Source organism: Gymnoscopelus microlampas, assembly GCF_963454915.1.
Source record: "Gymnoscopelus microlampas genome assembly, chromosome: 10".
In the NCBI taxonomy this organism is placed as follows: Eukaryota; Metazoa; Chordata; class Actinopteri; order Myctophiformes; family Myctophidae; genus Gymnoscopelus; species Gymnoscopelus microlampas.
In genome coordinates, this window is record NC_139947.1 from 41880923 (window position 1) to 41893391 (window position 12469).

At 41.0% G+C, this 12469-nt stretch overlaps 1 protein-coding gene across 2 annotated transcripts in view; it reads left to right on the plus strand.

Annotated features, from left to right (window-relative positions):
- The window catches only part of csrnp2 (cysteine-serine-rich nuclear protein 2), a 352543-nt gene that overhangs the window by 4412 nt on the left and 335662 nt on the right, over window positions 1–12469 (plus strand). Inside the window, exon 5 of one of the 2 annotated variants that reach the window (XR_014601566.1) lies at window positions 329–2700. Coding sequence is in view for 1 of the 2 variants with exons in the window: in XM_084068104.1 (XP_083924230.1) it covers window positions 329–1222 (894 nt within the window). In the remaining variant the exon portion in view is untranslated. Of the gene's footprint in view, window positions 1–328; window positions 3858–12469 lie in introns of those variants that run through there. The other variant, XM_084068104.1, reaches the window with a different exon arrangement.

The window sequence follows — 12469 nt, forward strand, 5'->3', positions numbered from 1 at the left end:
AAATTAATAAAGCCTAAATAGTGAAAGAAAAATATGTGTGGACTGGAGGTAGTTGCCTACTGGCAGCGTGCTCAAGAAATGTGGCGCTGATCAGTTCAGTGGTTTGCAAGATTAGCCATGGACAAACAAGCAAACAGGCAAAAACATAACATCTCCTTTGCCTTCGACCTGGCGGAGATAATGAATAAAATAACACACAATGCTGACATGCTGGCTCTGGTGTGTGCTGAGGTTGTAGGTTCAAGGCCAAAGGCTCTTACACTCTTTTTACTTACCGTAAATAAAATTGAAATGCAAGCTGTATCCTCACATTTGCTTGTTTGGTCAGGTGGATCGGATGTCCTTCCCATGCGGCTGTTCTAGGGATGGCTGTGGCAACTCTGCAGGCCGCATTGAATTCAACCCTCTACGTGTGCGAACCCACTACCTGCACACCATCATGAAGCTGGACCTAGAGGAGAGGAGGCTGCTGGGACAGGCAAACGGGGAACAGTACACTGAGTCCGACCTTATCTCTTCCCCATCTTCCACATGTCCCCCGTCCCCTGAGGTGTCCCCGGCAGCCGGCCTGGACTCTGAGCTGGAGGCTGTGGCGGGGGTTCAGGAACTCCTGGCAGAGCAGGACATCCTGGAGCGCGAGAACGAGACGGCCGTGTTGCACCTGCAGAGCGCCGAGGAGCAGGAGAGGAGGCAGAGGGAGGAGGCCGACCTGGGGCAGCGGGCACTGTGTCTCCTGCCCGGAGCCTTGGGAGTGGGGCTACCTGAGCAGGACGGGATGGAAGCGGTGGAGCAGGTTCTGCTGCAGGGGCCGTTCCCCACGGGAGCCACAGTGCTCTGCATTGCCAACAACCAGGAGGAGAGCCCCCCTGAACTCCTCAAAGACTCCACCTCTCTGCTGTACTACCAGGTCGGCCCCATGGAGTCAGGGCCCTTTGAGTCTCTACCCAGGGAGGAGAAGGACGAAGACGCGAAGGAGAAAGAAGATGGTGGTGAGAAGGCACGTGTGGCGGACAGGGGACAGGAAGGTGACGGGTGGGATGGCGAGCATGGAGACATCACCTGCAGGCAGGACTTGGGAAATGCTTCGCTCACTGTAATCGGATGCGAGAAAGAAATGGAGGAGAGGCCCCCGCCTCAGCACAGCCTCTCTGAGGAGCAGTGCCAAGGGGATGCCTACTTGGCCACGGGGGGAGACATCTACCTACTACCTACCGAGGTTTAGCGCCAGCCCCTCCGCAGATGTTTTGCACAATAGCTTCGTCTAAGCTAAGAATAAAAATTCACGTTTCATGATTTTGTCACTGCTATCGTCGAGAGTTGTGTTACAGGCTGGAATCGTTTAGTAGTGAGTAGTGAGTCATTGAGTTTTTGTAAAAATGAGCTTGAGCATTAAGTATGTGAAGGAGGGGGAATTCTGAAAGCACCCACAGATCTCTCCCCAGAAGTAACATGGATGCAGTTACACAAGGAAACCCTCTTGTTCGAATGGGAGCAGCAATCATGGCCTTATTGGGGGAAAGAGCCTTTGTGTGTAGGAGTCACTTTGTAACTGAGAAGTACAGCAAGTAGAGCTTTGTTAATTCCCAGTGCTAAAGAAAATGGCAGTGTGAGCTCTAACATAAGCCTTCTGTGCAGTGATGTATAAGATATCTACACTACAACACCACTGTGTGTGACAAGCTGTTGTGTCGTTCACTACATGCAGTTTAACTCTCCATTACAGCAACATGTAATATTACAACATTACACTGCAGTCTTTCAAGCCAAATTAAGGCCACTGATAGTATCCCCCTATGAGAATAGACTTAGCAATCCTGGAAATACTTGTTTTTTCGTGTACTGTATATGCATTTGCAACGGGCAAGCCAGAGCCAAGGTAGCTGCTTATATTATGGGTACGCACATTGTGAATGGAGGTTCCAGCGTGTTCAAACAGGACATAAAGGATGAACCAGCTAGCCTCAGCAGACTTGGATTGGCCGTAGCTGTTCCTTATGCCTGATGGTTGGTTGTGCGCTGGTGTCTCAAACCGAAAATTGCAGATCTACAAGCTCACAACGCGTCGTGATGCATGAACCTATATCAGGCTTTAGGTTCACCTTGGACTGCTGCACGCAAATGTGTTTTTATTTATCAAAACAACTAGTTTACCCATTATAGTGACTATTGCAAAGCTTATATTACACTTATTTCAATATGTGTCTTTTGTCATTGCCTTTGGTTTGAACAAGCATAAGCCTAATTTACTCCACAGTAGCCTAAAATAACTGATTTTCAAGTGAAATATTTTCTAAAATCATTTATTTTAGGCAAGCGACACCGTCTATGGAGTATAAATTATGCTTTAGACCTTGTGGCTTTTTTATTTTTTTATGAAAACATGATTTCTTTTTTCTGGCTCGCATTGAGATTGTCAAGCAACACATAGTCAATCTTAGCGTATTTTCAATGACAATACGTTATGTTTGTTTTATGCTGAAAGGACAGAATAGATCATCCCATGATCCTTGTATCTTCACCTCATTTAATGGCCTGTACTGTAAGAAAGAGATTATTCTGAATCATGTCAGATTTCACATTAAGAAAATAGCATTTTAGGAGCCTACAGAAATGACAGCCTGTGCTGTTAGTTATACAAAATGATGTGATGTTACTAATTTATGGAACAAACTATGACAACAATCTGCATTTGTATTTGGTGTGTGTGTGTGTGTGTGTGTGTGTGTGTGTGTGTGTGTGTGTGTGTGTGTGTGTGTGTGTGTGTGTGTGTGTGTGTGTGTGTGTGTGTGTGTGTGTGTGTGTGTGTGTGTGTGTGTGTGTGTGTGTGTGTGTGTGTGTGTGTGTGTGTGTGTGTGTGTGTGTGCGTGCGTGCGTGCGTGTTTTTGTGTCTGTCTGTCTGTAAATGTGTGTGTGTGTGAGTGTGGTGCATGTAAAGCACATATGGATGGGAGACAAGGACAGTAGGCGATACATCGGTAAAGAATAGATATTTTATTTCCCGAAAGGTGCTGTTATAGATTTACAATTTTGCCCTTTTTTTTCTTCTTTCGCCATCATGAGAAATTAATTTCAAAGAATTGTTTCTTGATGGCTGATATAAGAATTAAATGTATTTGAGAGCCTATGGCAGAAATTTGAAAGCTGTTGCACTGCAAATCATTAATGGTGATTATGGAATGAAGTGTTTTGTCATTTGAATATGTAAATGCAATTCTATAACATTTCTTGTCTTTAAATGTCTTTTTATGCTATGTCTAATTAATATGTAAGTGTGCCGACACTTCTTACACAAAATCAGTCCTTTGTTGAGCTGCTTGTGTGGCCGTTGCTTTGGGTAACGGTTTGCCTGGCACAGGATGTGGTACTGTGTATGAGATGTTTGATGTATTTTTTGTTTTGTTTGCCTTTTTAATGTCTTAATATAGTAACCATGCTTAAGAGTTGCACCAAGGCAGTGGTTTCAAACCTAATTTGATGATTTGTTCATCGACTAGTTTTTAAGACAATGGTGTCTTAGAACTATTGTGAGGCTGAGGATTTGTGGCGTTTGTTTGACATGCCTTGACAAAGTACCATCCTTGAAGTAATGGTAATTACAAATGCCTGTTGTTGGGTCTTTGTCCTTGGTTTTCCAGTAATAGAAAAAGGTTTGGGACCTCTGCATCAAATGAACTCCAATACACTACGTGATTGTGCGTTTGTCTGTGTGTGAGAGCGGTGTATGATTGTTTAAAAGACTGATGAATTTAGACTTAATCTAAAAGCTGTGAGAACTACTCTCATGCTAACCAATGCCTAACGTGGACAGAAAGGTTTTTTGTTTTTTTAATACAAAAATGAAAAATAAAATACTCATTTAAAAAAAGATTTATGTTGTTGGCTATTATATGTATGTCACAAACTATAGTTTCGAAGATTTAAGGCCTTAAGTTGTATTTAGCAACATGCACACACACACTCACACACACACACACACACACACACACACACACACACACACACACACACACACACACACACACACACACACACACACACACACACACACAGTGTGTGTGTGTATATATATATATATATATATATATATATATATATATATATATATATATATATATATATATATGTGTATATATATATATATACATATATATATATATATATACATATATATATATATATACACACACATATATATATATATATATATATATATATATATATATATATATATATATATATATATATATATATATGTATATATATATATATATGTGTACAACAATATTTATACATAGCACTTAAGCAGCTCCCATTTTGTGAAACAAATGTGTTGGTTATACTGTATTGCTGCATTATAGTGGTAGAGAGATCTTTCAGGTTCGTATTTAGCTGAACACTGACACTTGAGGAAAAATAACAGAATGAAAAGCCTTTGTTGTCTAACTGAGACACTGAGTCATGACAGTGAATCATAATGTATGTCTGGTTGAAAAATGGTTTGACCACTAGATGGCAGTATAGATTCGCCTGGTGCACCTTAGGCTCAATTCAGCTGCCTGTTTGCATAATTGTTACCTACAACTCCGCCATGAGAATAAGTCGCGAGGTTAACAACTTGTCCTCTATCTGTGTGTATATACAACTGAGTTTGGCCTGGAGTCTGTTCAGTTTCAATTCAGGATTAAATTGTCCATGAAAGAAGCAGATTGTCCACATAAAGTGGGGCTTAACAAGAGGGGGTTTGTGAAGCCTTTAGTCCCATCCAAAGGGCCTTCATATTACTGAGATATTAATATAGCCCACTCCAACAGACCACATAGTTATGCCTCATTTGTTTATTATTTATTAAAAGGTATTTAGCTACCCTACTAAACATGCTGAGAAAAGAACATTATTTTCCATCTGATGTTCTGAACAGTACACCAAAACTCCCAGTCCTATAGAGCTAATCAAATAGCATTGCCCTATACCTTAGGCAAGTTTCATGGTGCCTCTCACTTTACTGTAGGTATAACAACTGGGTGGTGAAGTCATCACATTTTGCTCTTGTCCCTGGAAGTGCTGAGGTCTGAAGTGGGCAGTGACACTTTTTATTTTCTTTGCCTGATGCTAAACTAATAATCAACAATCAATAGTCACCTGAAAGGTGCATACATGCTGGTACTACTGGCCATGTGCTTACTACTGTTTTATCCATGCATATGATAATTGCAGTTTCAGTAGCCTATGCTAAACTTGACCACACCTGAAATGTACTGACCAGTGCTTTGGCTCAGCCTGTCAAACACCACCCCCTGCCAGACTCGTCTAGAGACAATAAAAGATTCACCTTCAGACCAAACACACGTCTTCCAGTGAGGGAGGACAGATTGTCTCTCCACAGCCAGGAATACCAACGCAGGCGACTTGAACCTGCTGCTGACTCTGACAGATGAATGGGATTTGTACAAGAACCAGGATTCAAAGTGAAATACCACTTTCAGGGAACATTCTAGAGGAGGTAGTGTTACCACGACTGACTGGCCAATTCTCATCTTGATGAGCAGAGTGTTTGTAGCATGATTCAGAGACAAAAACAGCTTCCAATTAGGCTCTTTCAGGATTTTAATTGTGTGAGTGTTGTGACATCTTATTGTCCTATCATGAAGCTACAGCTTCTGTAAATCCTATATGCAGGAGATGATGGAGAGAAGCAAATAAAGACATTTCCTGTTGGTGAAACGTTCAGTGCATCATCCACACTGTAATCTGTCTCTGAAGAACCTAGAACTAGACCTGCATACATGACTGACATATAGAGCTTCAAAACGTCAGAAAACCTCAACAGGGTCTGAGGTTTTCTGAGGAACTCAAACTCTTCTGTCTGGAATGTCAACAGTCAGTGTGGGTCTTCATTCAGAAAAACACACAAACCACAGTTTCAGACCCATTGATGAAGCTACACTGGATAAAGAAATTGATGTCCAGAAATCACTGAAGCCTTTAGAGGAGACAGGCATTTAATTCATTTGAAACAAAATGTGACCAAACAGCAGAACACGTTAAGGTCCAGACCGGGCACACTGAGAGGCAGTTTAAGAAGCTTCATCAGTTTCTAAAGGGAGAAGATGAGGCCAGCACCACTGGGATGAAGAGCAGCCGAATAGTCCATTGACAAAGGAGAATATTGGCGGTCTGGCCACCTGGTCTGGCCACCAGATTCAGAATCTGGGACAAGATGAAGAATACTGTCTCCTACACTCCTACGATTCTGAATGCATCGTGTCTGAGATGTAGAGTGTGAGATGTGGAGTGTGAGATGTGGAGAATTAAGACAGCAGCCAGCAGACAATGCTGAGAGGTTTGACTAAGTTTGCCCTGGGTTCTGAAGGCTTTTACTCTGGGACTCACATCTGGGATGTTGAGGTTGGAGACAAAACACGCTGGACATTGGGTGTGTTTAGTCTTTTCAAGGGAAGAGTAACAGAAGGGGTCAATCCTGGAGAATAGGGTAAATACATAGCATGCTCCACTGATCTCTCAGTGAAGCAGAAGCAGATTGGTGTGTGCATAACAATAGATTTGCAACCGCCCCCTTTCATCTTCCTTTTCCAATCCGGTGCCGCTGATTTATACTTTGTCGCATGACGGAGTCATGCGACAAAAATAGCCAATGTACGAGCTTGCAACACATCATGACACTGTCGTATGACAGAGTTTAAATTAAGCATCAGTCTCTTCTCTATTCCTTATGGCTCCTGGACAGAAGCAGTGGTGGAAAGTAATTAAGTACATGTACTCAAGTACTTTACTTAAGTACAATTTTGAGGTATTTGTACTTTATTTGAGTGTTTCCAATTTACAATACTTTTACTTCTACTCCTCTACATCTCAGAGGCAAATATTGTTAAATATTATTTGAACATTTTAGTTACTAGTTACTGCAGATACATGATTACATTATAAAACAAACATTAACCACTTTAGTCCTATTTTATACCTAGGCTATTTGAAAATTGCCGATCTACAAGCTCACAAGGCGTCGCATCGCGACGCGTTGTGAGCTTGTAGATCTGCTATTTTCAAACATTTCAGTACTTTTACTTTTGGTACTTTAAGTACATTTTGATACCAATACTTTTGTACTTTTACTCAAGTAAATTTTGAATTCCAGACTTTTACTTGTAACGGAGTACTTCTACATTGCAGCATTGATACTTTTACTTAAGTAAAACATCTGAGTACTTTTTCACCACTGGACAGGAAGCAGCTTCTTCTGAGGGGGGCCATTGCTAATAAACAGGCTTTGAAATGTAATGCGTTAAGAGATTAGGCTACTGATTACTGATATTTTTTGAATTAATTAATTAAAGTAATGTAGCTAAATCTTTAGATCACTTTCTAACTAAAATGTTCAAATGAGGATAGTTTATAAAAACTAGTCCTAGTACAAAAACATTACAGGAGCACTCAACTCAAGTTGTGTGTTTGCTTGTTCAATGTAACATCATTGAAGAAAGTCATGTTTTGATTTTAAACCAAGTCTCAAAACTAACACTGCCTAAGGAAAGTTATCTAATTAGATAACTATGTAAAGTGGTAACTTAACCTTGAAGACTTTATTGCACGCTCTAGTTTTCCCTGAACTTTGCCAGATATAAAAATTTGATAGAACCAGAGCAGGGAAATATCCAAAAGAACCAAATCTTCCACTTGCACAAGATATCTAAAAATCTAATGGGTGGACTGAAACTTACTGAGCACATTCATGGTGAACCCTAAGCATTTGAGTGACCTTTCTTCAAGGGCCACCCTCAGGCCAAAATGTCACAGTATGCACATAAGATATCTCATAAGCTTGAAGCCTGCTGAGTGTGTTTTTTTACTATGGTACTTTATTTTATTTCACTTTAAATATTTTACTGTCATTTACAATAGTGTATTATACAGTGAAAATGAAAATAGCCCCACTAGTGATAGTGCGGGCCGGGGCTATAAGGATGGCAATGGGACTATTAGACGCTTAGTAGTTGATTTTAGTTATGATGCTTTTTTTCTAAATATATTTGCGTGTAGCCCTTTTGTAATGACCAGATTAGTAATTATAATTTACCACAATTTATCCATTCTGTTACGTAAGTTCCCAACCACACAAATAACTCACTCGGTGGACAGAGGTCAGGTCACAGGTCTCTTCTCCAGGGTCAGAATGCAGACACACTATTCACTTCACTTCAGTATGTCAGACAAGAGAACATTGCAGTACAACACTGGCACCAAGTACAAACATCAAAGTCAAAGACTTTTTCCAAATATAGCTATTGTCTCTTTGCTTTCACATGTGATTTTATTCTTGTCCTGGCCCGTCTAAACTTCAATCTATTTATGCCAGGCAGAGTGTGTGTGTGTGTGTGTGTGTGTGTGTGTGTGCGTGCGTGTGCGTGCGTGCGTGCGTGCGTGCGTGCGTGCGTGCGTGTGTGTCTGTGCGTGCGTGCGTGGTCCAAGTCTGCCAACATGCCATTAACCAAGGCAGTGAAAAAATACATTAGGCACCACGCACCCACAAAGACACACACAGACACACGCACACGCACACGCACACACACACACACACACACACACACACACACACACACACACACACACACACACACACACACACTGATAGGAATTACGGCAGGAACAATTGTGGCACCGGTTCATGTCTCCCAGAACTATGTATGCATCATGTGTTTAGCCTTTCCTGCCAATGCATTCATTGTTTTGCTTTTCCAATGGCCGGAAGAGCTCAGCTGAAGGCTGCTGATGACGATGATGATGGAGCGCAGCTCTGAGCCAGTGGAAAAACTTTAAAGAATTTTTAAAGACATTGTTCTCATGGGAACGTGTGTAAACCCGTGATAGTAGGGCTAGGCAAATAACCGAAAATATATTGAAACTGAAATTTTGAACCAATAACCGACTTAATATTGCTCATGTCGGTTAATTGAAGAATTTGATCATTTATTAAAATCTCGGATATATCAACGAATCGACATGAAAACATTTAAACAGTTTTTTTGTAATCGACAAAATCGATTTGTCTGATTAACCACTTAAGGCCTGTATTTTACAGCATTTCGTTTTACAAAGGTGCCCTCCAAAATTGTGAAAATATAACACATTTACAACCTCACAACGCGTTGCATTGCGACACATTGTAAGCTTATAGATGTGCTATTTTGACTATTTTTCCTACGTGATAGTCATGATGCTATATCCCATACACCAACGATGCCAGTCAACCTCTAGGCAGCGATTCCCAATCTATGGGTCTGAGGCCACTGGTGGGGTGAGGATATTGCAAGTGGGCCCCTAAATAATTGGCATACACAAAGATTTGATTGATTATATAACATTAACATAAAGAACAAATATGTAAAAACAAATGTCACAGCAATTTTTCTTTAAAACCTTGAAAAACACAATCAACTGATTGATCATTAAAATAAACATGCTCTGAAAATGCATGCTACCCATCCATCTGTGGGGTCATGAACACATTCAAGATTTTCAAGTGGGCCCTGAACCAGAGGTTGGGAACCCTTGTTCTAAGGTATTTACAAACTGTGTCATTATGTTGGGTTCTCTCCGTCACTGGACAGAGCATTAGAGGGTGTTTGGGCATCAGTAAGGCCTGAAGTGATGTCCAGAACAGAATGGATCAATGCCACCACCACACCACTCTAGTAGTCTACCAGTCTATGAGGAAAGAAAATGTTCTCTCTCTCTCTCTCTCTCTCTCTCTCTCTCTCTCTCTCTCTCTCTCTCTCTCTCTCTCTCTCTCTCTCTCTCTGTGCCTGTCTCGGTCTAGTCAGTGCCATGCCATCATTAGAGTTTTGCTGAGCACAATCCCCTTAAATGGCACTATTCATAAAAACTGGACCATGGTATTTTCCCCTGGTCTGCTCTGGTCTTCACATGTTTAATGAACTGAGAGCTAGAAGGAAATCCAGACCCTGCAACTCAAAGCTGGGCAGACCCAAATGTATCCCAGAGACCAGGATGAAGGAAGGGCAATTCAGCATGTACTGTAGTAGAGATGGCGACCTGCGTCAGTTGAACCTAATAAATACAAAAAATACTGACAAATCTCAGAGAATCTGTCATTTTTGGCGAGCAACACCCTCATGTGAAATATTAGGCTCAATGCTGTCTGAGGATTATGTCATTAATCTATGATAAACCAGAGTTGTTTGGCTCATGTCCGACACCAGTGGTGTGCCAAGGTACTTATCCGTCAGAATGGGTTATACTGTATACAGCACTGAATATATATGTATATGTGTATATATAGTTATTATTCTATTTGTATTATTATTATTATTATTATTATTTTGTATACCTACACATTCAGGATTTGCATTTATTTATTATGATTAGTAATATTTCAATCTGAAACCAACTTCAGCTTAAAAAAAAGTACAAAAACATAATCATTCCATGAATACTTCAGCTCAATATTCTGAAGATCTGATGCAGTAGCTTGTTCTAGTGCTGTAAACCACCAAATCAATTTTCTGATGCATTCCCTGTCACGGATGTCTGACATAGTAGTGCTGATCATTTCAGTGTGGCATATGCTATGTTGTACAAGAGATTATTATAATTTCTATGCTATGTTCATGTTCTAGTTTTCATAGTTCTATGTTCTTGTCTTCCCCAGCTGTATCTCATTTATAATCACCCCTCATGTGTATATTAGTCTTGTTCCCCAATCAGTCTTTGTAATTGTTTGGTGTCACATCATGTCAGTTTGTTTGTGATGTCTGTTCTGTTCACTTGTATTAAAACACCCAACCGTTATGGTTTTTGAACACTACCTGCCTGGCTGTCCTGCTTTTGGGTTCTCACCACTCCAGTATGTGACAATTTCCTGCTATCCGGTAGCATAAAACCACTGATTATCTCCTTCCCATCTCAGCTCTTTCCCTTTGGACCATCTACATCATGTTTCAGGACTCAACACACAAGGGGTGTGTTTTGTGCGTGTGAGCATGTGTGCATGCAACCAAAATTAATTTTCATAATACAACTGTGACAGCTGACTATTGTGACGAGGGAGAAACTTGAACGCAGCCACAATGGGGGCCAAAACCAGAGGCTTTCAATTCTGTCATCATCAACCCCAGCACAGCGATGGCACTGCCAGAATAAGCATGAAAGGGGAACAAGACAAAGGCGAAGCATGACAACATTGCCAAGCTGCTCTCAGCAGAACCAGAGAACCAGCTGTGTCTCCACAGCTGTGTGAAACATGGAGTATGTTGCTTTGCCTTCAGCCCTCAGAGGACATCTTTGTCATACAAGTGTCCCAAACAACGACTTAGAGACACACACCAAAATGTGGAAGATGGATGGGTGGAAATCACATTGTTGTCATGTTAACTGTGTGTTTTCATAATTATAATAATAATCATTATTATTTTTAATCATACATGTTGTTACTTTTTACTGTTCTATGTTTCCTGTCAGGTCTGTTAATAAAAACCATGCCATTACCAAAGCATTTGGCTGCGTGCCCCGCTCTCCTTATGGCGGAAGTTTGAATGTCTATGTGCTTACATAGTCTCTTTACAGACACCAGGGGATAACCTCAACTGAATGTTTTCTGTCTTACACAAGAAGCCAAAGGGGGTGACTTCATTCTTGTTCTATCTGGGGGAAATTCAAAGTCAGAGTCTTCTATAGTATATTGTGCCTAAGCCCTTTTGTCTTTCATGATGCATTTGATTTATATAAACACAAGGGAGAAGTCTCTTGAGACTGACTGTATTTGATTTGGCACAAAGCTATGTTGGATTTTGGCATCCAACTGCCGTCTTTTTGCTCTGGTATATCCTCATGATCCCCTTCTCTAAACTCCAACAACACATCATAGAGAATCATTGCAGATGATGTTAATGTGACCAGTGATGGCATGGTTCAGATCTGGTAATGATGGATGGGCAGTGAGATCATCTCCCTAAAGTGGGCGCATTATGTCATTACAATAATGCCATTGAAATATTGCATTACTTTGTGTGCACCAAGAATGTTCTTGAAGCGACTCCCACCCTGGCCTTCTTTGACAGACTCTTGTAACCTAGTACAAACATAAATCATGTTCCTTGTATTGCATGGTGTCATCATCTGTGGAACAACTTCCCCTCTGTACATTCTTTTGGGATGTATAGTAGAGTGTGAAGTAAGAAGGGAGTTACCTAGGCTTCCATGAATCGTTTCATACCCTCGTCTCTAGTTTGGCAGGCTGCCATTTTGGGACGAGATAACCCATAGAAGCGAAGCACATCCCAGGATGTACACGATGCTGTCTCTGTATCACTGAGTGATTATTGCCTATGATTGCTGAATCATCCGGAAAACCTCAACTGGCGTGTTTGTGTGTGTGAATGTTCAGGATGTGGTGAAGACACTTGCATGGGAAAAACTTTACTTTGGAGGATTATCT